This window comes from Desmodus rotundus, chromosome 2, assembly GCF_022682495.2.
Source record: "Desmodus rotundus isolate HL8 chromosome 2, HLdesRot8A.1, whole genome shotgun sequence".
In the NCBI taxonomy this organism is placed as follows: domain Eukaryota; kingdom Metazoa; phylum Chordata; class Mammalia; order Chiroptera; family Phyllostomidae; genus Desmodus; species Desmodus rotundus.
The window spans coordinates 141,845,328-141,866,963 of NC_071388.1; the positions used below are offsets into that span (position 1 = coordinate 141,845,328).

The window sequence follows — 21,636 nt, forward strand, 5'->3', positions numbered from 1 at the left end:
TTATAAGTAACCCAAACGTAATTATTGAGAACAAGTAAAATAAATAGATGTAGATCGAATAAGTTTTTAGGTGAACTTTTCAGCATTATTTATGTTTTATGGTATGTCTATTTAGTTTCCCAAAATCTTTTGGTAACTTGAAACCATAGAGTTTTGACAAGTTAAGTTAAATGATAAATCAAATTAAAATCATAGAATATCTAGATCATTTCTAAATAAGATAAAATATTGAAACATTAATTGTTAAAGAAGTTTGTCTATGTTTGACTCCTTATTACAGAGAAACTAAAGGATGAACTTGGACTTGTAGTGCGTTTTGTGCTTTGTTAAGAAAGCACACGTTTCTAAACATTATGAACTGTCTGCCAGTATTCCTTCTCCGAGGAAACACCACGCGGCGGACGACGCTGGCAGGCGCAAGTGCCCTCAAGTGGGAGGCTGCGGCCTCTGTGGATTTGGGAGCAGTATCCAAGGCCAAGGTTGAGAAGAGGATCAGCTGGGGTGGAGCTGTGGAGCTTGCAGAGGCGAGGTAGAGAACGAGGAGTGGATCCGGGTCACCAAGCTGGGCCACTTGATCAAGGACATGAAGATTAAGCCTCTTGAAGAGGTCTACTTCTTCTCCATGCCCATCGAAGAATCTGAGATCATTTACTTTTTCCTGGGGCATCACTCCAGAAGAGGTTTTGAAGATTATGCTCTGGCAAAAGCAGACACACCCTGGCCAGAAGACGTTCAAGGCATTTGTCACCACTGGGGACTACAATGGACAAGTCAGTCTGGGTGTTAAGTGCTCCAAGGAAGTAGCCTCTGCCATCTGTCAGGTCATCACTCTGGTCAAGCTCTCTGTTGTCCCTGTGTGGCGAAGCTACTGGGGGAACAAGATCAACAAGCCCCACACTGTCCCTTGCGAGGTGACTGGCCGCTGTGGCTCTGTGCTGGTGCGCTCCCTCCACCCCCAGGGGCACGGGCATTGTCTCCGCCCCTGTGCCCAGGAAGCTGTTGATGACAGTCAGTATTGACAACTGCTACACCTCCACCAGGGGTGGAACTGCCACCTTGAGCAACTTCACCAGGGCCACCCCTGATGTCACCTTCAGCTCTCTCACCCCCACCTCTGGAAAGAGACTGTGTTCACCAGCCTCCCCACAGGAGCTCACTGACCACCTTGCAAAGGCCCCCCCCAGAGTTTCCCTGCAGAGGACCCAGGCTCCAGCTGTGGCCACCACATAACTTTATTCAAGAAAAATAATGTGGTTAAGTCACACACACACACACATATATACACACATACATAAATATAAATATGAAGATCTGGTTCTATTTCCAGAGGTTATGAGATGTATTCATAAATTTTCCAATCTAAAGAATGCTCATTGCTTACCTTTCAGTTGTCATTAGAAATTAAGGTTTTTAAGGGTTAAGACTTTTAATTAATGTGGAAGGAAATAATATGTATTTTCAGGAAAGAAGATATAAAGTATAGAAATGCATTTTTGAGGAAAGATTCATAAAAAGTTGCCTTGGGAAAGAAATTTTATATGAGATAAAACTGGATGTTTGAATAAATTTGTTACAAGGGTTTTTTAAAAATAAGCTTTAATATCAATATTGTACTAAATCTAATATTCTTTCACCTGTTAAAAGCACAAGTTTTCTTAGATGATTGGTCCGCTGTCAATATTATGAAATTTTTCTGTCGAGAAAGCAAAGATTCTGCTTCATCAAAATAATTTCTGTCTTTTATGTCCCCTTAATCAGGTCTTTAATTAGTTAAGAAAACAGGAGACTGTGATCCATCACCAAAAGAAAAATCACTGAACAGAAATAGACCCGGGCACAGGAAAGGTAAGCAATTGCCCCAAACTCAAAGCTCGTTACTTACGGATCCAGGCAAGAGTTAGCGCCCACGCTGGAACCACCGTGCTAACCTGCATGTCGTATGGCAGGACAAACAAGATGTTTCCACAGTCCATCTTGTTAGTGGAGGTGCGCTGATGACAAGAGAGGTGGCTTCAGGCGTATGGCCGGGCAGAAGGAGTGATTGCGGCGAGCAGCAATTCCCCAGCTCGGAGTTTCAGATGTTGGGCGCCGTGCCTTGGCCATCGGGGCAGCCTCACACAGTGTTTTAATAACTGAGGGACCATTCACTCAGTCAATATCTATCGCATTCTAGGCTTTGTCTTGTATGCTTCAGATGATGATCATCTTAAAAGCATTTAACATATGTATTTTTAGATAAAAGTACTTTAGAGAGAAAAATTACAATGAAATTTGGTTTCTTTACTTGAAGTTAGGTCTAATACTCTGCTGTCCCTATTTTCTAGGGCAGTCAGATGGATGAAATGTGATAAACCTTGTGAAATAACTGGGCTGCAATAAATCACTGTATAACTCTAATGCAGTGATAATCATCAACACAGCACACGTTTCTTTCCACCTTCTTGGTCACCACAATGGGAGAAAAGTCAGATGCCGATCAAGGCACAGCATGGACAACTGACCCCGAGCGCATGACATTTGTCATTCGCCAAAGGTGCAGCATGCCTCTGGGGACACCTGATAACTGCTACATTAAACTAATCACTTAGGGACTTCTTGTGAACAATATAGTTTATCTAGTTTATTTCCCTATATTGTACTCAATCCCTACCTCACACGCATAGTATAAATTACTCTATGTCACGTAAGTATGTATTTAACCCACCAGCTCTTCCTAATACTAACTCCTTCTTTTGGGACCTCTCACAGCACCTAACAGTGTAGGCAGGAAACAGCCACTGAATTGAAATTGTGTTTTGAGGGTAAATGTTTAGACTTTTTCTTTTTTCTACAATAAATAATATAAAGGAGAGGTATAATGCTGGTTTCAGTGTTTTTTTCTCATTTATTATATAAAAGAAAAAATTAATGCAGTTGGTTTGTACACATTGAAATTCCATAAAACAAGTCCATAGAAATTAGTATACTATATGCATGCACTCTGCATTTTCTTTGCTAAATGTTGTAGTTCACAAAAATAACAACACATTTTTCCCTTTAAAGCCACTAAAGCAGAGGGGGAACAAAACATGCAGCACTGTACACATTTGCATAGTATATTTTACCCAGCATGCCTTGTAGAATGCTACACATTTTCCTATGTAAGAAAAATAAAAGGGGGGTAAATTATCAAAATAATAACTAAAGTTTAAAGAAAGAAAAAATTACGTGACAAAGGTGATTTTTCCCTGCACTCGGTAGCCGGCAATATAGCAATAGCTTGGGATACCAACAGCCCTCAGGATAGTAGGGAAAACTTTCTACATCAAATGGCCACATTAATTTTTATTATTAGTAAGTTTCTTTTTTCCCCTCCCACTACCCCTTCAAAATAAAAAAAGCTAATAATGGTTTTATGTTTCAAAATAGTATTCAGTACAGACAAATTGAAGAATCCCTAACTACTTTTTTGTTGTTGGGACACTTTTTATTTATCATTCTGACTTCAGGCTGTGAAAAATACAAAGCATTTCAAACGTGTCTGAAATTCAGAGGAACTCTACAGGCTTACTCGCTGTTACTTTTCTGTAGTTGTGATTGAAGAAGAAATAAGAACAGTAAATATAGTATGAGTCTTATCACAAAATAAAATTTAATACATTTTATGGAAGGGAAGAAAGTAAAATAAGTTACATCCACAGACTGCAGGGTTATGAAGCAAGTTGCTGGAAAAGTATTCTGCAGCAAGTTAGAAAGATGGTAAGTGAAATATATATGATAAAACTTAGAACTAAAGTGCTATCCTTTTAAAAAACACAACTTCCAATTTTAACAGTGAATTTGTTGCAAGTTTGTGCTATAACAAATGTGCTTCTTTCTCCTCAATCTATTTTCATATTATTGGCAAAATATATATATCTTTATAACTTTGTACTGTACAATATATGTTTTTGCTACATTATTTTTCTACTGCTAATGCAGATTAGAAGTAACAACATAGATTTATTTTGGCAATAAAATGCTTTCATTTTAATAACATCCCAGAAAATATTGTAAGGCATATGAAAAACAGTATGCAACAATATAGCATTAATGGTCCTGTATTTTTAATACATCCCTTATGCATACAGAATTCACACTGATTTCAGTTAAAAGTGTGTGAGGGTGGCATGCAAGTAGGGTAGGAGTGGCCCCTACATAAACATAGACATAGCCATTTGTTGAGAAATTTAAGTGTTCAAAACATAACCAAGAACACTTACCAAGTATTGCAAAGGTAGAGGCCAGCTACTTTTGGTTCTTAAATAGTTCTCATTGTAACTCATAATTTTCAAAGAGGAAGCATCAGTGTATTTTCCAAACCACTCTGAATTCATTAGAAACATTTTTAATAATTTTCTGCAAACATTTTCCATACATTAAAAGAAACAAGGGAAAGTTTCATATGTAACTATGACTCCCCAAAACTAATTGCCCTTCACTCATTTACACATTTTTTCATAGTGAGTAGGAGTTACAGCCCTTAGTGGAGATTTTCTGATGAAATATTTTCTAGTCTTCTGATAATGTCCCTCGATTGTGTGAAGCATTTGGGATTAAATCGTCTACAAGCAGACAGAGACAGTTGCTGTATGAGGATGTATTTCCTCTGAGGATGTTTTTAGAAAAGAAGAAACCTTTAGAAGGTAATTTGGAATGCTCTAGCTCTCTGTGCGTGTAAGGCGGTTCTGTTACTTGACTCACTTGACTGTTTAAGTGAGTGACTGGACAGCTGTCCCTGTCGTCCGCCCGCTGTCGTGTGACTGGTTTGACCCCAGCTGTCCTTCACGAGAGCCTCACTGTTCTCTGACCCGTAGACACAGCTCGAGTGAGCAACTTAGTAACAGTTAGAGTATGAACAGTATGTAAAGATATGTGCAGCTAAGCAAATGAATTTTATTATATAATTTCCTGTAATGTTTTCATTCATATAGTCATTCAAAGAGGAGTTTTATGTAATTAAACAGAAAACAACATGCAACCTTGTCACGAAAGACAAAGGCAGAACTAGAAAAGAAACGAGGGGTACATTCCCATTTATTTGAAATATTTTATAAAGGTTTTTTCAATGACATGGGAGTCCAAGGAAATGTGTAGTCTTACCCAGGAAATGCCTAAGTATCCACAGGAGAAGTCAAGGTTCGACAAGACTGGAATTCACACGCCAGCTGCACTTGAGCAGCAAGTACCCGGATCTGCTCCCTTGCCGACTTAGAGCGAGATTTTATAACAAGCTACACACAGAGGCAGGTCCCCTGCAGCGGGATTCGCTCCCTGCGGTGAATGACTTACTAAATTAACCTTGCCTTCCAATAAATAGTGAACCAATTTGAAGAACACTTCACTAACATGGAAGAAACGAAAGGGTATCAAGAGCATTTTGGAGACAGTTTAAATTTAAAGGGAAGGTATATTTTAACAATTTATGTATTTAGCTTTGCAGCAAGGTTAGCAGTAATAGTGATAAATTTGATCACTACTTATTGAAAAGTGTTTTTCTCTTTAAAGACAGCTTGTCTTCTCTAGAGAAGAGGTAGTATAAATATCAATGTATAGGGCAATTTCTATGGTGGTATTACATTGTTTTTATTTTTAACAAATACCAAAATAAAATTGTATAATTAAGAAAATACACTAGCATGCAAATTAAGGTTATCTAGAGATATTCTTAACTGACATCCTGGGTCTCAACAACATTTTATGATATGTTCATTCAAAAAATTGAAATTTGCAAACCAACTCTTGGCATGATATTCTTTTCTCCCCCCCTTCTACTGTCCTAGCTCCTAATATGAATTTTAAGGCCCCACACAAAAGACAAGTTCAAGTATGCAGGTATGAAAAGAGGTTAACATTCCAAAAATACAATTTGCAAACAACAACAATAATAAATAAAGTGACTCACAAATTATTTAAAGGGAACAAATAATTTGCTCAGAATTTGTTTTATGTTTAAAAAACCCATTTCCTTAAGGACTAAGTGCAATGAAATATTGTCACATAATTAAGATTCTCTTATTAGGAAAGACTATCAATCTAAATTATTAATTTCAATTTTCTTTCCAATAGAACTGTATAAAGATAAGAGAGAATCATTAGTCATTATTTATAAACATTTCTAAGTGTTGCTTTAAATATTGGAGTAAACAAGATCACATTATTGATTATAATACTGAAGTCACATTATAGCCTTGAGAATTAATACCAGTATTGACAAAATACACTCCTTTTTTTCCAGGACTACATTTCCACATTGTCACATGAGTCTGCACTGTTACATGTTCAATGACTGAAAGTACAGAATATATAATTTACATATTCTGAAATTCCATATACTGAAATTTCAAAATATGTGGTTTATACTACAAGTCAAAACAGCCTCAAAATAGTATAAGACTTCTTTCTCCGGTTTATCATTTGCTATTTTCAAATGAAATCAGTTAAAAACAAATTATTTGTAGAATATGTATTTTCCAAAGGTGCTTGATGTGCTTGGCAAAAATAAAACTTTTCATTTAGTATATATCTGTATTTTAGTATCATTTTACACAATAAACTCTAAGACTTAAAAAAAGGAAAATGCATCTATTATTCATTTGGCGAAGATAAACATTACAAAAGGAATGGGAAAAATATGCCATATCAAAGTAAATTTTTAAATATATCTATCAAGAAAATATACATTATACCCTTTCCAAGATTGGTAGCTTTTGAATAAGATGCAAAGCAAGACAGATGGGGACACTGTGTGGTGAATGACAGGTTGGTTTGCGCAAGTATTGAACGGACCTCTCTCTATCGGCATGACACGGAAGACTTAGAGACGAGGCTTTGAGAGGCCTCTTAAAACAAGTGATTTTTTAAAGTTGAAAGAATATGGTAATCTTGCTGACTAGGAAATATATGTAAATGCTGTTATAGCTACCTGTCATAAAATGTAAATATCTTAAAGTAGTTAAAGGACCGGATTGCTAATGCTACTACAGAAAAAGCAGAACAGCTGTCTAGTCTAAATTTATACACTTTGGCGCACTCTTTGCAATTAAATACTTTAATGAGCACAAACAAGAAACCAGTAAAGCATCTAGAAAAATGTTTTGGCTAATGTTTTCTTTCTCATGCAGATATGTGCTGTACATGTAATAAATATATTTTGTTTGCTGGAGAATGCTCTTCTGTGCTCTAACAAAATATTCAGTAATGGCAGTTTACATGTTTATTAAAGTGCCTAATGGATGTAGCTCTTTTAAATGTCTTAACTGAAAGTTCCGTAGGCTTCCCTAGATGACAAAAGAGCCTCATAAGCCAACATCACATGTTAACTTTTAGAATTTACTGAGCCCCTATTTTTGAATTGTATCAAATATTGTGATAACTTAATGATAGGCATCCTCATTATCAGTGACACAGGTTCATAATGGAGTACGCACAGTGAACATGAGGGCAGGAGAGGTGGGACGTCAGAATGGGGTTGAAGATATGTGTAATTCACAAAGAATCTGGAACGTATTTTCACGATAAGGAAAATTATTTAACTGGTGCATGCTTCGAGATTCTAAATATTGAAAGGTTTGGTGGGGGGAATCAGATAATAGAAAATGAATTATTATTGTTTTCAAAAAACAGGTTTTGTGACATGTACCAGTACAAAAGGACTTTTATGCGAGGTCCAGTTGGGGCTTTAGAAAACCACATGCGTTGTAGACTTTCAGAAACAAGAGCCTTTTCCTAAGACACTTACGTACTGTATAAAACGGTCAATTTCAATAATTTCTCAGATCATAGTGAATCTAAGTCTTCCTTAAAAATATAGGACAGAAGGTCACCAATTCCATAATTATAGCCACTGGAAAAACTGTGAAGACTTAATATGTGAAGAGGAGTATTGATTAGAAACAAGATGGCTCAATCTCCAAATTCTTTATAATTCTTTGCAATAAAAATGCTATGTTTAGTGAGCAAATATATTCTGAATCTATGAGTTTATATTTTTGTAAGCCTTTAAATTCATTTTTTTCACATTTTCAATTAATTGTTTTGTATAAACACATCTTTCAATATCAAAATTGAATGTGTCTATATAAAACTAACATCTTTAGCATAATTATCAAGAATTTGGTGAAGGGCTAGAGCATTCAGATATTCAAAGACAGAGGCTTAGTGGAGCAATGAGAAAACACTCAATTGTGACTGGTGGGAATTATGGAACCCATGTCTGTAGGAAGCAGATGGATAAACTCCCACCTGGAGATGTTCACCTTTGCACTCAGGAGGACCTGTGTCCACCCTCACTTCCTGACCGCAGATTCCTGGATGTGTTTAGTTGTGCTCGGATTGGTTAAAATGGAAACAACGCCCCATCCTCCCTTTCACATCCCCAGCTACGACTGGGCTTCCCTTGCCTCTTCTTTCTCACTGCAAAAGAAATTTTGAGATTTTTTGCCAACTTCAAAAGAGCTAACGGTAGTGACTAAACAAAAAGCAAAACACTTTGAAACAACAGCTGTGCCAGGAAAGAAAAATATTAAAATCTTGAGGAGACTGTATAATTTCTGCATTAATTTGAGATTTTTTTGGCACTATCAATATATTTGGTAAGTTAGAAAAGCCATTCTGGCAACATTAACATGTATTAAAATGTATGTATGTTTCAACTTTAAGGTTAAATTTAACTTTCAGCAAATAAATGCCATAGCTGGTTTTGGCTTCTATTGGTATTTTGATATCCTCATTAGTTTTTTTCAGATTTTTTAAAGGGATCGCAACATGCTAAAGTAGACTTTCTAGTCGATTCACCCAAATTCCAACAGGAATTGGTTTATAAATTGGTTCCAACTGGAACTGGTCATTTGGAATTTCCAGCATGGGAAATTATTTTGTATGTGCCTCAATAAGTACCCTAAATTACAAATCGATGTGTCTAAATCTAATGAAGAAAATAAAGGTACTGTTATGTAAATGTTGCACTTAAAATATCTATATGATTGGGCATCTAATATCCATCCAGACTCAAGGGCATAATGTACATTTTTTTTTTGCCCCTTACTTAGCATCCAATGACAGCAGCCCATAAACACAGTAAGTACTGTGCCGAACTTGCCAAGTTAAGATGATGGGTTTATCCTAGCAGTGCTATGGCAAATTGTCAACAAATGAATTTTTTGTTTGTTTCTGCAGACTCAAAGCCTGTGTCGGGAGTCATGACTATATCCCCCCGGCGATCCTCGGTTCCTGTGGGGTTTGTAAGTGTCCTGGTATGAGTCAGGGTAATCTTCTTCCACGAGAGGGTAATGATCTCGGCTATGTTGGGAACTGGAAGACAAGCGATTCCTACTCTTCCGAGCCCTTTCATTGTGATAATTTTCATCAGAGGTCATTAGACTTCGTCTTTCAATTGGAGAGTTCTCTGTGGAATGGTTGCTGTGCCTCACACGCTGACTCTAAAAATATCAGATAGTTCATTGATTAAATAATGTCAACTTCATTCATGTAGAACATGTACAAGTGTGTGCAAACAGTAGGATCTGTACAATAAGATGCTGAATATCCTACGTAATAAAGCATTTTGATGCACAAATGGTCTGCTCAAAATATATGATCTTATTTATTTGGGACATAACATGCAAATATGCCAAAATGCTGATAGTTTATGAATTTAATTACATAATGTTGCATGATTATGCTTCCTATTAAAATACAGAATTGAAAGTTAACTGCTGAATAGAACTTAACTTATTTAGGAAGGCCTAATATTCCATTTCTGTTGCAAAAATGAGCAGTATTCTACTATTGGCAAATAAAGTTCAGAATAGCATCTATTATTATATTTCTCTCTTTAACTGATAAAGTCTTTCTCTGCTATAGTCATGCACTTTACCTTTAACTATCTGAATGTTCCTTATACCATTTAAAAGTATTTTAATGCAACTATGATTTGTGCTCATAAAATAATGCCTTTGTTCCTACGTCCTACATAAATGTAATATTCTTTCTGAAGGAGTATACAGCAATTATGTAGTCAACTAGTTGACACATTTACAAATCTTGCTTCCTCAACTGAAATGTCCTGCAAAAATAATCCTTAAACTAAATTCCTCTAATACCATTGATTGAAATTACCTCCAGACACTTATTTAATGGCTCAGAAAATGTTACTCAACATTTTTCTTCAAATCATGGGAAAACATGTATCACAGCTGTGTCTACCTGCTTAAATGGGTCACCTCAGTTGAGAAAGGGGATGGTGATAAAGCCAAAGATCCAGGTACATTTCCTCTAAAAGACACGCAACTTCACACAGAAGGAAACTCAGTCAACAGCCACAGCCTGTGCCTTTAACCTCTCCAGGGTCTAACAATTAAATGCCATGGTTACTAGGCGAGATAGGTCACAGGGTACAAGTGAAGCTGGGAAAACCACTCTTGGTGGATGTTTTAGAGATGATGAGTCAAGAGCGTTGTATTTATAGGCAAAGTACAACATTTCATTTCCATGTGCATTTCAGAAGCACATGGTCTCATGCATCCCTTTCTCATCCCACAGTGTACACTTTGGAGCCAACCCAAATGAGTCAGTGGAGATGCCACACTCAGAGCAGTACACAGGCAATGAAACAAGGCAAGGAGTAGTCCTGGTGCATACATATGTACTGTGTACTGTATATGCTATTGTATATTGTATACAGTATATATGTATATTGTACAGTAGCACATTTCCCATGTTCATTTCCAGCCTGAAAAGCTATTCATTTATATGGCAGTTTTTCTGCTTACAAAGATGCCATTTTGTAGCAGAGTAATAAAGTTATAATAGCATTTCAGAGAGTGTCATTTATCTCAGAGTTAACTCTACATGATCTTCAATTATAACTATCATTATAACCAATTAATACAAAACTATCATGATGCAAGAGGGTTCAATTGACTACCTGTTCCTCAGTCAGCTGGGGATTTGGCCACATTCCAGCAGCTGCTTGATAAATGGTAAATAATAATTGGTGTAGAAAGGCAAGACTCATTCTGCATCATAATGCCTCTGGCTCCCCACATCTAGCTCTGAGTGTAGCACCAGAGCAACAAGGGAAAGAGCCTGGACTCGTCCCCAGCTTCCCTAGAGGACATCTGCCATAGCTGCTGACCAAGGGGGGTCCCCCCACACCTCCGAGAAAACTCAGGGATCTGTCCCTGTTTCCGAACAGAGTGGTTTTACTTGTGGCACATTCTGTATAGATTGGGCAAGCTGGAGGGCCCAGCAGCCTGTGGGACGGGATTAGTTAAGGGCAGTCAAAAGGTTCATCTGTCCCAGAATATTTTACTTAGCTTGTCACTACCATAGAGTCCTTGAGAGGTGACACAGAGAAACAGTGGACAGTTGCACTGCGTAGGTGTTAGTGTGCAGGCAGAGTCTAGACACAGAGGGGTTCAGTTAGCTAAGTGAAAGCCATTGTAAATTAACAGAGAGCAAAGTTCTAAATGCAGGGTCACTTTCTGGCTCACGTTGTGAAGGGCAGACCATGATTTAATAATATTTCAGATTTTTTAATACAATGCCCACACACGTTTCCCTCTTCAGATTAAGGACAACCCAGCCTCTATCCCAATCCTGTTCCCTACCGAATCCCCAAGGAAGGAGGTAAGAGCACGAGTGAAAAGTGACAGTACCTGCAACCCAGAAATTGCCGTGGGGTATGGGGAGAGTGCCGTGGAGCCCAAATTCCTTCCGAGCAGCGGGGTCATGGGCGTGCTACTGGTCGTGTGGGTGGCACGCCAGTATGCCTCCAGGTACTCTCCCAGGTGTTCACACGCATCCTCCAGCTGGTTCTCATCCAATATGACGTCAAACATTTCCTGCAAGAAAAATCCATTTTATTTACACTTCACGTGTTAGGCAATGAAACCTAAAATACTACTTAATGCAGATTATAGTGTGTCTCACGTCCAGTAGCAAATATCAGATGCAAGGGGCTGTACTGGCGGTTTCTGAAGTCAAAGTCAAATGAAGAGCTGCAGAGGTAACCACGTGGGCAAACTTGGGCGTTGATGTAAAAATGGGACTGCTCATTAAATATTTAGAACTGTCATTATTTAGAAGAAAAAGATGAGGTAAGCACAAAGGTGTTATAAGTAGAATATAGTGAAAAGATAATGTATTCTTACCTTTATCCGTATCTTCCTATAGAGTTGAATTATACTTAGTTCTGTATGTGAGAGAAGCAATTATTGGTACTGAAAGAGGAGTTCTAAAATGTTTTGGGTAATGACAATATCATTGGAATACAGATTTCAGCTCCCCAAGTAACTCTGTTGAAGGGAATAACATTTACTTAGATAATTTTCAGAATGTTTGTGAAAATGATGTTATCTGTCTCATGATAAAACAATATGGAAAGAAGGTTTAGGATTAATGCTAAAAATCATATTACAGTGATTTCTGCTAACAGAAGATCACTGTATGAAATCTGTGAAATGGTTAAGGAAGGACAAGAACCAGGAGTGTTTAGTGTGGGAGGGGAGGGGTGTCACACAAGAAGGAACTGGTGCCCATGTTTCTAGCAGTAACAACCTCACTTATAATCTTATAATCAAGAAGCGTTCTTCTGCGCTAGAGGAGCAGAGTGGCCCCTCTGTCACTGCAGTGTGATCGGGAACACAGACAGAATACAGCTGGGACACAGATACCCTAGAGGGACAGTCAGAAACCACAGCAAAGAGAAAAGCCATTCCACAGGTGAGAGAAAGCACACCCCAACTATAAACAGCTGATGTGCACCTTCTCTCTCCCACCACCTCCACCACCACCCACCTGCTTTTATAAGTTTTCTTTTTAATCAAAATAAGAACCTCCCATTAATGAATCAAACTGGATTACTGCGTCAGCACTAATACTATGTCTGGATTGTAGGTCAATGTCAACTGGATGACTTTGAGTTGGTGGTGAGTCAACAGACTCACTCATTACTGTGAGGGCTTTCTGAGGCAAAAGTCACCATGGAAACAATCTGTCCCCCAACATTTACTATTTGAATCTTTCCATATTATTCGTTTTTAAAAAAAGATTTTATTTATTTATTTCTAGACAGAGGGGAAGGGAGGGAGAAAGAGAGGCAGAGAAATATCAAGGTGTGGTTGCCTCTCACATGCACCCTACTGGGGACCTGGCCCAAAACCCAGGCATGTGCCCTGACTGGGAATCGAACTGGTGACCCTTTGGTTCACAGGCTGGTACTCAGTCTACTGAGCCACACCAGCCAGGGCACATCATATTATTCTTTACATCACATTATTCTTTACTGACCCTGAATAAGATGACCAGTCCAAACCGACTGGTGTTTGAGAAGACTCATCCAATTCAGCTCATGGAAACCTTTCCCCCACGAGAAGAACATCAATTAGTAGATTTCAGGTGGTTTTCTGCATATCTTATTAATTCATCAAGTATTTACTCAGTACGTATTTTGTGCTAAGCATTGTGGGCATACAGTGGCAAAGAAACACATGTCCAAGCACATACAGCATGGTGGGAGAGACAAGCATGAAAATCCTTAATGAGCTATGTCACACGGGAACTTTAATTCAGAACAATAAAGAGACTGAGTTGGTTAATGCTTGGAGCTGCAGTTTAAAGTTCTAGACTTCAAAGAAGGCCCAGAGCGACACGTAAAAGTTGAATTTATGAGGGAGGGGAGATTATGAGTAAGTCAAAGAATTCTATCTGTGGAAATCAGGGAATAAAGCAGATAAAGAGAAGCAAGGACACAATGGAAGAAAGAGACCATATGGCCCATGAGAGACTGGGAAAAGAGCTAGTTGTTACAGGTCCATGAACACATATTTCTTCAACAAATCCCCTTTTCCACTAAACTAACTCAAGAGACTTTCTATCTCTTGCAATTAAAAGCCCCCTCTGCTATTGAAGTTTCAACAGTTACTTTACAAATATAGAACCTGCGAATTGACCATAGTGCTCTGACACAAACACGGCCTTCCCGACAGCACTGCAGTGCTAGCTTGAGTAGGCCCAGAACGGTCCTTCCCCGAAGAGCATGCACAGACCCAGACTGAGACAGAGGACACAGGAAGAAGAGGAAACTGGCCAGCACAGGTGCAAAGGCCACTCTGTCAGCCACTCCAGGTTAGAGCTGTGAGCAGATTCTAGACTGTATGTTGTGTGGTGTCAGCTGTTTACGTAATTTTATTTATGCTAACTGTATAACTCAATTACATAGGCCTCACTCTATAATGCGGGTCCTCCCCTATGTGTAATTTCAGTAAGTCATTTTCGTGCTTTCTTAAAGCTTCAAGTTACAGAACCCTCCAAGGACCCCTGCAGCGAGGGTCCTCACACTCACAGCCAGGATTGCAAAGCCCAGACCGGGCAAAACTGGGTCCTCGGCACCTGTTGCAGAAAGGATTTGAGGCTCGTGTCTACCTGACTGTCCACAGGTTGCATTGTGATGGCCGCAGGCACAATTAAACACATACTTAGTTACAAATAATTTTAATAAAGCATGTCTCCATGCTAATAGACCGACATTTTCTGATGTTTCACAGGTCTGTTTGCTCAAGGCTCAGCATTTCCAGGAAACGATGTGTGTGCGGTGTGCCAAAAACAACAGCTCCATGGTGGAAGATGATTTGAAACTGCTTTTAAGCTTTCAAAAGCACAGAGGAGAGCAAATTTCAGCATCTGAATGAAATACTGCAACTTACTTTCAACTAAGGATTTTACAGCTTGTATATCGGTGACAGTTTTTCTTTTGAACTGTTTAGGAAATAACACAGCTGATTAACCAGAGTGTTAGAAAGTGAGTGTAAGGAGAAAAAATTTTAATTATACATGAAATTCAAAGAGAAGCAGCTCAATGAATTATGCAAGCCAGCTTTGCTTATTTTTCATAAACTTCAAAGGTTCAAGTTCAGTTAGCAGCTTACTGTGCAGACCGCGAGGCCTCCAGCATGGGCTGTGGGCTCAGATGGCTACCTCATCAGCAGAAGAGGGTATGAGTAGCCAGCCAGTCAGGGCTGTGAGCAGTCAGCCAGTGCCTGGTATCACTCCCTCAGGGCCTGCTGGAGACGGGGTGACACTGAGCTGTTTTCAAAGCACCGCCGCAGCGAGTGCCCCTGCCCTTCTAGGACAGCAAAGGCTCTTCAGCAGAGGTGGGCGGAAATACTGTGGCCCCAGAACTACAGTGAACAGCGGGGTCCAAACAAACCACTAGAAAACCAACCCCTTTTCTGGATGAGCTCTTTCAGGAAAATTAAAAACTAAAGCATTTTAAATGGCAAGACTGAAAAACATGCCACTGGCTCACCCAGTGGTTCAGAGAATGAAAACGGCGGGAAGAAAGCAGGCGAAAGACTGAAGCTGAACAAAGTGGAAATGAAGATCTGCAAAGTCCCTTTAAAACTGTAAGTACGCGCACTCAGCGATCTGTCCAGTTCTGTAGGCACAGAGCATCCCAACTGTCCTCGAGGAAGGCGCCTGAATTAGGGCAGCCGACTGTCTCCGTCTGTCAGGGGCTGAGTGGGGACTTGGGGCTGTTAGTGTCAAAATCCGGAAAATTAGGGAAGACCTGGACGAGCTGGTCATCCTACATTTTACAGAAGACAGAGCACTTCCTACACTGAGAACTGAAACAGGTTCTACTTATTTCTTTTACATTCTTTTGGGAGGGAAGACAGATACAGAGAGTGGGCAAGTGTTTCTTTATAATTCTTTATAACTATGAAATACATATTTCCTAGAATAGAAGGAGAATGTCACTAAAACTAATGTTATCTAGGAAGTTGCTATTGAATATTTTAAATAAAAAGTTTATAAAACTTAGAAAGTAATTTTGCACTTTTTTAGGTTGGTGCCTTACTGAGTATTAGCTACCTGGGAGATTAAATATACACACTCATGGTGTCGACATCGCTTGACATGAATTTGTTGTGCATCCATAAACCTCATGAGGGGCAACTTTCCTGTTTCTAAGTGGAAAAAGAAATAACAGGGGTGAGGATCCTTTTGTTTATTTCTATTGGAATATAAAACCCCTAAATCTGACACCATTAAAAACAATGACTGGAAAATACTATTCAGTAAAGCAAAACGGCTGAACGGCAAACAGGTAATGCCAATTCTAACATAGCCACCCAGTGTTTACATCAAATCTGCATTCTTTATATTACTGAAGCTTTTGAAATCCTGAGCACTTAACTCACTGCTGGTCAACTAGTGATAGGGAACAGGACGATTAAGTCAGAGGGATTGTCCCAGATCTGGGAGGTGTGGCGGGCACAGCGGAAAGCCCACCAACGTTATGGGGCTCCAGCTGTTAGTCTCTGGCACAGTTTCCACGTCAGTGAGCTAACCTGGGAAGATAATCAGAATCCTTGCCACTAAGTGGAGGGGAAAATGTGAAGGCAAAGAACATCAGTGATTTGACCCCTGCTAGTTTCTTCCTTTTAACAATCTGTGCCAGTCACTGTGACCCCAGCCACGTTTTCCTCCCTACGCCGCTCCATCCCGTCCACCGTACTCCCTCCAGCCTTGCCCTTCAGAGAGTATAACAAGATCTACTTATTGTCTGTAGAAAAGGCACCCAGTGCTTTTAAATTCCTGTTAATGCAACCGGTAAGTCAGCATGGGTGGGTGGGAGTGAGCTATCCCTAACTCCCTATATGCAAGGTGCGTGGCCTAGTCCTGGCAGCAAGAGTAGTATCCTTTGGACAGAGAGAAATAAGATCCTATGTGACCTTGTTTCATGAAGGAAACCTCTGGAATTGACGACTCTTTTTTTCAAAAGCACTGTTATGAATTAAGCCACAAACACCCAGAGGCTCTGTAATAACGAATGCACCAGTGGGGACGGCATTTCAAACAGATGGGTGAGTCCACACGCTCTAAATAATTTAAATAAAATGACTGTCAAAGGGCCATGGAAAATGACTACTGTGATAGGAATATGATCAAGGACACTGGGCCCTATCATTCACTTCAGAGTTCTTGTGTTTAATAGAATAAATCTGAGTCCATTCAGCAATGGAAAAGAAAGGGTGATAGACAAGAACTACTACGGTTACTGTAACATTAGACATTTGCCAGACTCTTCGGAAGAGATGAGCTCCCCTCTTGCAGAGAGAGCGATCAATGTCATTTTACCAGCACACACAGAAAATTACATAGCTCAAAGAGCCTCTGGGTCAGCTTTTGGTAACACAAGCCAGCTTGTAACTAAGTAGGATTAAAGGATTGTATTTCATTTATAGATTCAATTGTCTGCCTATCTGCTTTTCTCACCATGAATTATGTAGCTTCTATTACCATAGTACTGGGGCAATTTGAACTTCGGCTTCTTTAAAATGTACTATTTTCAAATTCTCTGAAAAGTAAATGGGTAGAAACCAAATGAAATCTAACAATATACTGTACAGTTGTACATTATAAACACAAATTCAGGCTAGTCATATACAAAGGTGTATGTGAAAAGGGCTTGTGGGTCCTAATCTCATAGGCCCTTTGCTGTCTGTACCCCACCTTTTCTTCTGTGACTCCAGAGTGGGCAAGGAAGGAAAGGCCTCTCTCTTCCAGAGCAGAAGTATTCAGAAGCCCAGTCCCCCTGACTCATCTTTCTGTCTGTGGCAGATCAAAAATGGCCACCAATTTTTTGACACATTCTGAGTCCAGATGGAGGGTGTGTCCCCTCTCCTGGAAGCTGGATGACAGCCTCTGTGACCCCTCTGACTAGCAGAAATCTGTGGAAGCGATGCTGTGTCACTATCTAAGCCCAGGATCTGAGCCTAAGAGTGTGGAATACTTGCTCTCGGTGCCCAGGGGGCTGCCACGTACGAAGCATGTATCCCTGTTGGAGAGATCCCATGCAAAGGCCCTGACACTGCACAGAGCAGAGGAGCTGACTGGGCCCAGCCTTCCAGCCACGCCTACTGAGAGATCCGGCCAGCTGTCAGCTGGATCCCACCAACTCAACTGGTTTGGGGGTAGTTTTTTACACGGTAATAGATAAATAGAACAGTAATAGGTAACAAGACAGAACAAATAACTAGTTTTTTGCAGAGTAATAGGTAACCAGAATCTTGTCCTGGATAGAACAAAGGTGGCCACACTGGTGCGCTGATAGCACTGAGCCTGCCTCCCCTTCCCACAGACAAAGTTTGACTGGAACTCTCTGACTCATTTACATATTGTCTACGGCTGCGGGCTCGCCTGCTGCAAAGGCCGAGATGAGTAGTCTTGAGAAGACCAAATGGCCCACAAAGCCTGAGATATTTACTATTTGATCCTTTACTGAAAAAGTTTCAGAAGGAGCCTCACCCATGAAACCCAGGGGAAGCGGAGTTTGCCACCGCAAAATATGTAGTTTGGGGGGATATTTATTATTTTAAGCTGGTTATTTTTAAGAAATGAAGGTCTCAGGAATAACCTATGATCTGACCCCTAACTGCTTAAACAGAATGTAGACAGAGCACCTGGACCTGCTCCAGGAAGGGAGATGTCATCACAGATAACGAAAGTTTAATATGAATTAGGTGTGAGGGGCAGGGAGGAACTCAGTAAGGCCCACTTGAACAAAGTCCTCTCTGCGGCCCATTGTTAAAGATGGTCCAGCAAACATCTGTTTACCAAACATTTGCTTCTTCATCTCCATATGAATTGCCTTCCTGCTCTTTGAAGTCCCAAACCACACTCCACTTTCTCCTAAGCTTAAAATGGCATGTAAGATTTAACTGCCAGATTTGTCCTTGGGTCCTATATTTTTATGGAACCCCTGATATACATACATAACTAAATTTAGTTATTTTCTCCTGCTAATCTGTCTAATGTCAATTTGGTTATTAGACCAGCCAAACTAAGAGAAAAAAAAGGGGGGAAATTTCCCCCTCCCCCCAAAACTCATCATTTCTCTCCAGGAGAATATGTGATAACCACCTTGTTGCCATTTACTATCTAAATTGCTGCTAAAGAAGGCAGTGATCTTACGCTGACTGTAGCCAAGGTAAGTGGAACTTTGAAAGCTGGTTCACCTCTCTTGGTCCTAGTTCCCTTATTAGTAAAACAAGCAGGTTGGACTAGATCAGCCCTTCTCTAAAGCATTCCGTGAAACACTAGACCTATAGGATGCTCTATGGGAAAATGGTTGTATAGTCAAAATTTGGGGGAAGCACTGCACACTATTTGACTGAATGGAGATACAAAATGCTCAATATTAAGGCTTCTGCAGTCTACCTTTATTTATACAAGTGTTTTCTCAAACATTCTTGCTGTTGGAGCCATTTCTTCATCACACCTGTTGACACGGTGTAGTACCCATATGAGGAAGAACACATCTCAGGAAATACCACACTGGGTTCTCCTAAAGGTCCCTTTTTGCTTCCACAGTCCCGGAGTCTAGGATTCATTGTTCTGGTAACAGAGTGCTTTCAGTACTCTTCTAGACTTCCCTTTGCAAAGACTGCTGCCTTTACTTTCCTAGCAATGTGAGACTTTGTGTAATTCGCTGACATTAGAGATTGAGGATGCAGTGGCCAATTAAGCAAGTTGCAAATTCTCCTAGAGGAACTGAAATGACACAGTGATTGCCAATTTTGGAAGACAATTGCAATTATGGTCTTGAAATAAAGCAGGGAAAATCAGACACAGTTTTAGACTACTCCTAGCTTTTAATAATCCAGAGACTTCTTCAGGCATGTCAACATTGAGTGTACAATTCCTTATTCACAAACTAACAAATTAACATGTTTCATAATGTAAACAGTATTTTAAAATATTAAATACAAGGTAACCTTGTTTATCCAGACTGCTTGCTTAAAATTCCAGGTTATCAGAGACTTCCAGTCAAGATGAAGGCACAGGTAGCCACAGCTCGCCTCCTTGCACAACCACAGCAAAAATTACAACTAAACTACAAAACAACTATCACCCAGAATTGTCATAAAATCGAGCTGTATGGAAATCTGACAGCCAGGAGTTAAAGAATTCACATTCATCAAGAAGGGAAGGGGGCCATAAATGTGGAGACACAGAGACAGGGGGATGTGGAGACACGGAAAGGCAGAACAAGTAGTCCCACATCTATGTGGGATGGATAAAAATCAGGAGGGAAACTTCAGGAGTAAGGGATCCCAGCCCCACACCAGGCTACCCAGCCCAGGGTTCCAGTGCCAGGAAGACAAGTCCCCATAACTTCTGGCTATGAAAGTCAGTGGGGGTTGGGGCAGCGAAGGGAACTGCAGGATTCTCAGGTTTCTCCTCTTAAAGGGCCTAGAATGGTCTTATGACTTATGCAGACTCACTTCCTCTGGGCTGTAGCACTGGGGGCAGCAGCTGGAAGGGCATCAGAGGCACACGGGGAGAAATTGCAGTGTCTGGTATCAGGGTGAGTGCTGGGGGACAGCTTCCTCCCAGAGAAAACTCTAGAGGCCACAGTCCACTTTCTGAGCCCTCCCCACCCAGGGCCACAGAGTGGGGACACCATACTGAGACTCCATCAATCTGGTTCACACAGGTTTCCTGACCCTGGTGATTACCTAAAGCTCTGCACCATCTAATCTACAGGTATGCTTTTCTACAATAGGTCACACTATTAAGACAGGGAGTCAAAGCAGCTCTACCGAATACACAGAAACAAACACAGGGAGGCTGCCAAAATGAGGAAACAAAGGAACATGACCCAAATGAAAGAACAGAACAAAACTCCAGGAAAAGAACTAAACAAAATGGACATAAGCAATTTATCAGATGCAGAGTTCAAAACACTGGTTATTAGGATGCTCAAGGAACTCATTGGGTGTTTCAACAGCATAAAAACACCCAGCAGAAATGAAGGTTACAGTAGCTGAAATAGAGAAACGAAAGAGCAAGAAATTGAAAACTTATTTGAAAAAATATTGAAAGAAAACTTCCTTAATTTGGTGAAGGAAATAAACATATAAGTCCAGGAAGCTCAGAGTCCCAAACAAGATGGATGCAAAGAGGACCACACCAAGACACATCACAGTTAAAATGCCAAAGGTTAAAGATAAAGAGAGAATCTTAAAAGCAGCAAAAGAAAAGCCAAAAGTTACCTACAAAGGAGTTCCCATAAAACTGTCAGCTGATTTCTCAAAAGTGACTTTGCAGGCTAGAAGGGACTAGCAAAAAGTATTCAAAGTGATGAAAAGCAAGGACCTACAACCTAGATTACTCTATCCAGAAAAAATATCATTTAGAATTGAAGGGCAGACAAAGTGTTTCCCAGACAAGGTAAAACTAAAGGAGTTCATCATCACCAAGCCATTATGATATGAAATGTTAAAAGGAATTATTTAAGAAATAGAAGATCGAAACTATGAATATTAACATGGCAATAAATTCACAACTATCAATAATTGAATCTAAAAAACAAACTAAGCAAACAAACAGAACAGAACAGAATGGAGACCACAGATATGGAGTTCAATTGGAGGTTTATCAGTTGGGAGGGGGAAGAGGGAGAATGGGGGAAAAGGTGCAGGGATTATGAAGTACAAATTGGTAGGAACAAAATAGACAAGGGGATGTTAAGAAGAGTATAGGAAATGGAGGGGCTAAAGAACTTACTTGCATGATCCATGGACATGAACTAAGGGGGGGATTGCT

General features: G+C 39.8%; 1 protein-coding gene and 1 pseudogene across 4 annotated transcripts in view; one reads left to right on the plus strand and one right to left on the minus strand.

The window, feature by feature from the left end:
- Positions 1 to 353: 353 nt before the first annotated feature.
- LOC112312993 (small ribosomal subunit protein uS5 pseudogene) lies at positions 354 to 1,230 on the plus strand (annotated as a pseudogene).
- Positions 1,231 to 2,914: 1,684 nt separating this feature from the next.
- CACNB4 (calcium voltage-gated channel auxiliary subunit beta 4) overlaps positions 2,915 to 21,636 on the minus strand; it is a 466,152-nt gene continuing 447,430 nt past the window's right edge. For all 4 annotated transcript variants that reach the window (XM_053918676.1, XM_053918674.1, XM_053918675.1 and 1 more), the window contains 2 exons: positions 11,679 to 11,864; positions 2,915 to 9,458 (listed from right to left, as the gene is read on the minus strand). In XM_053918676.1, coding sequence (XP_053774651.1) covers positions 9,198 to 9,458; positions 11,679 to 11,864 — 447 coding nt within the window. In that variant the 3' untranslated portion in view covers positions 2,915 to 9,197. The remainder of the gene's footprint in view (positions 9,459 to 11,678; positions 11,865 to 21,636) is intronic.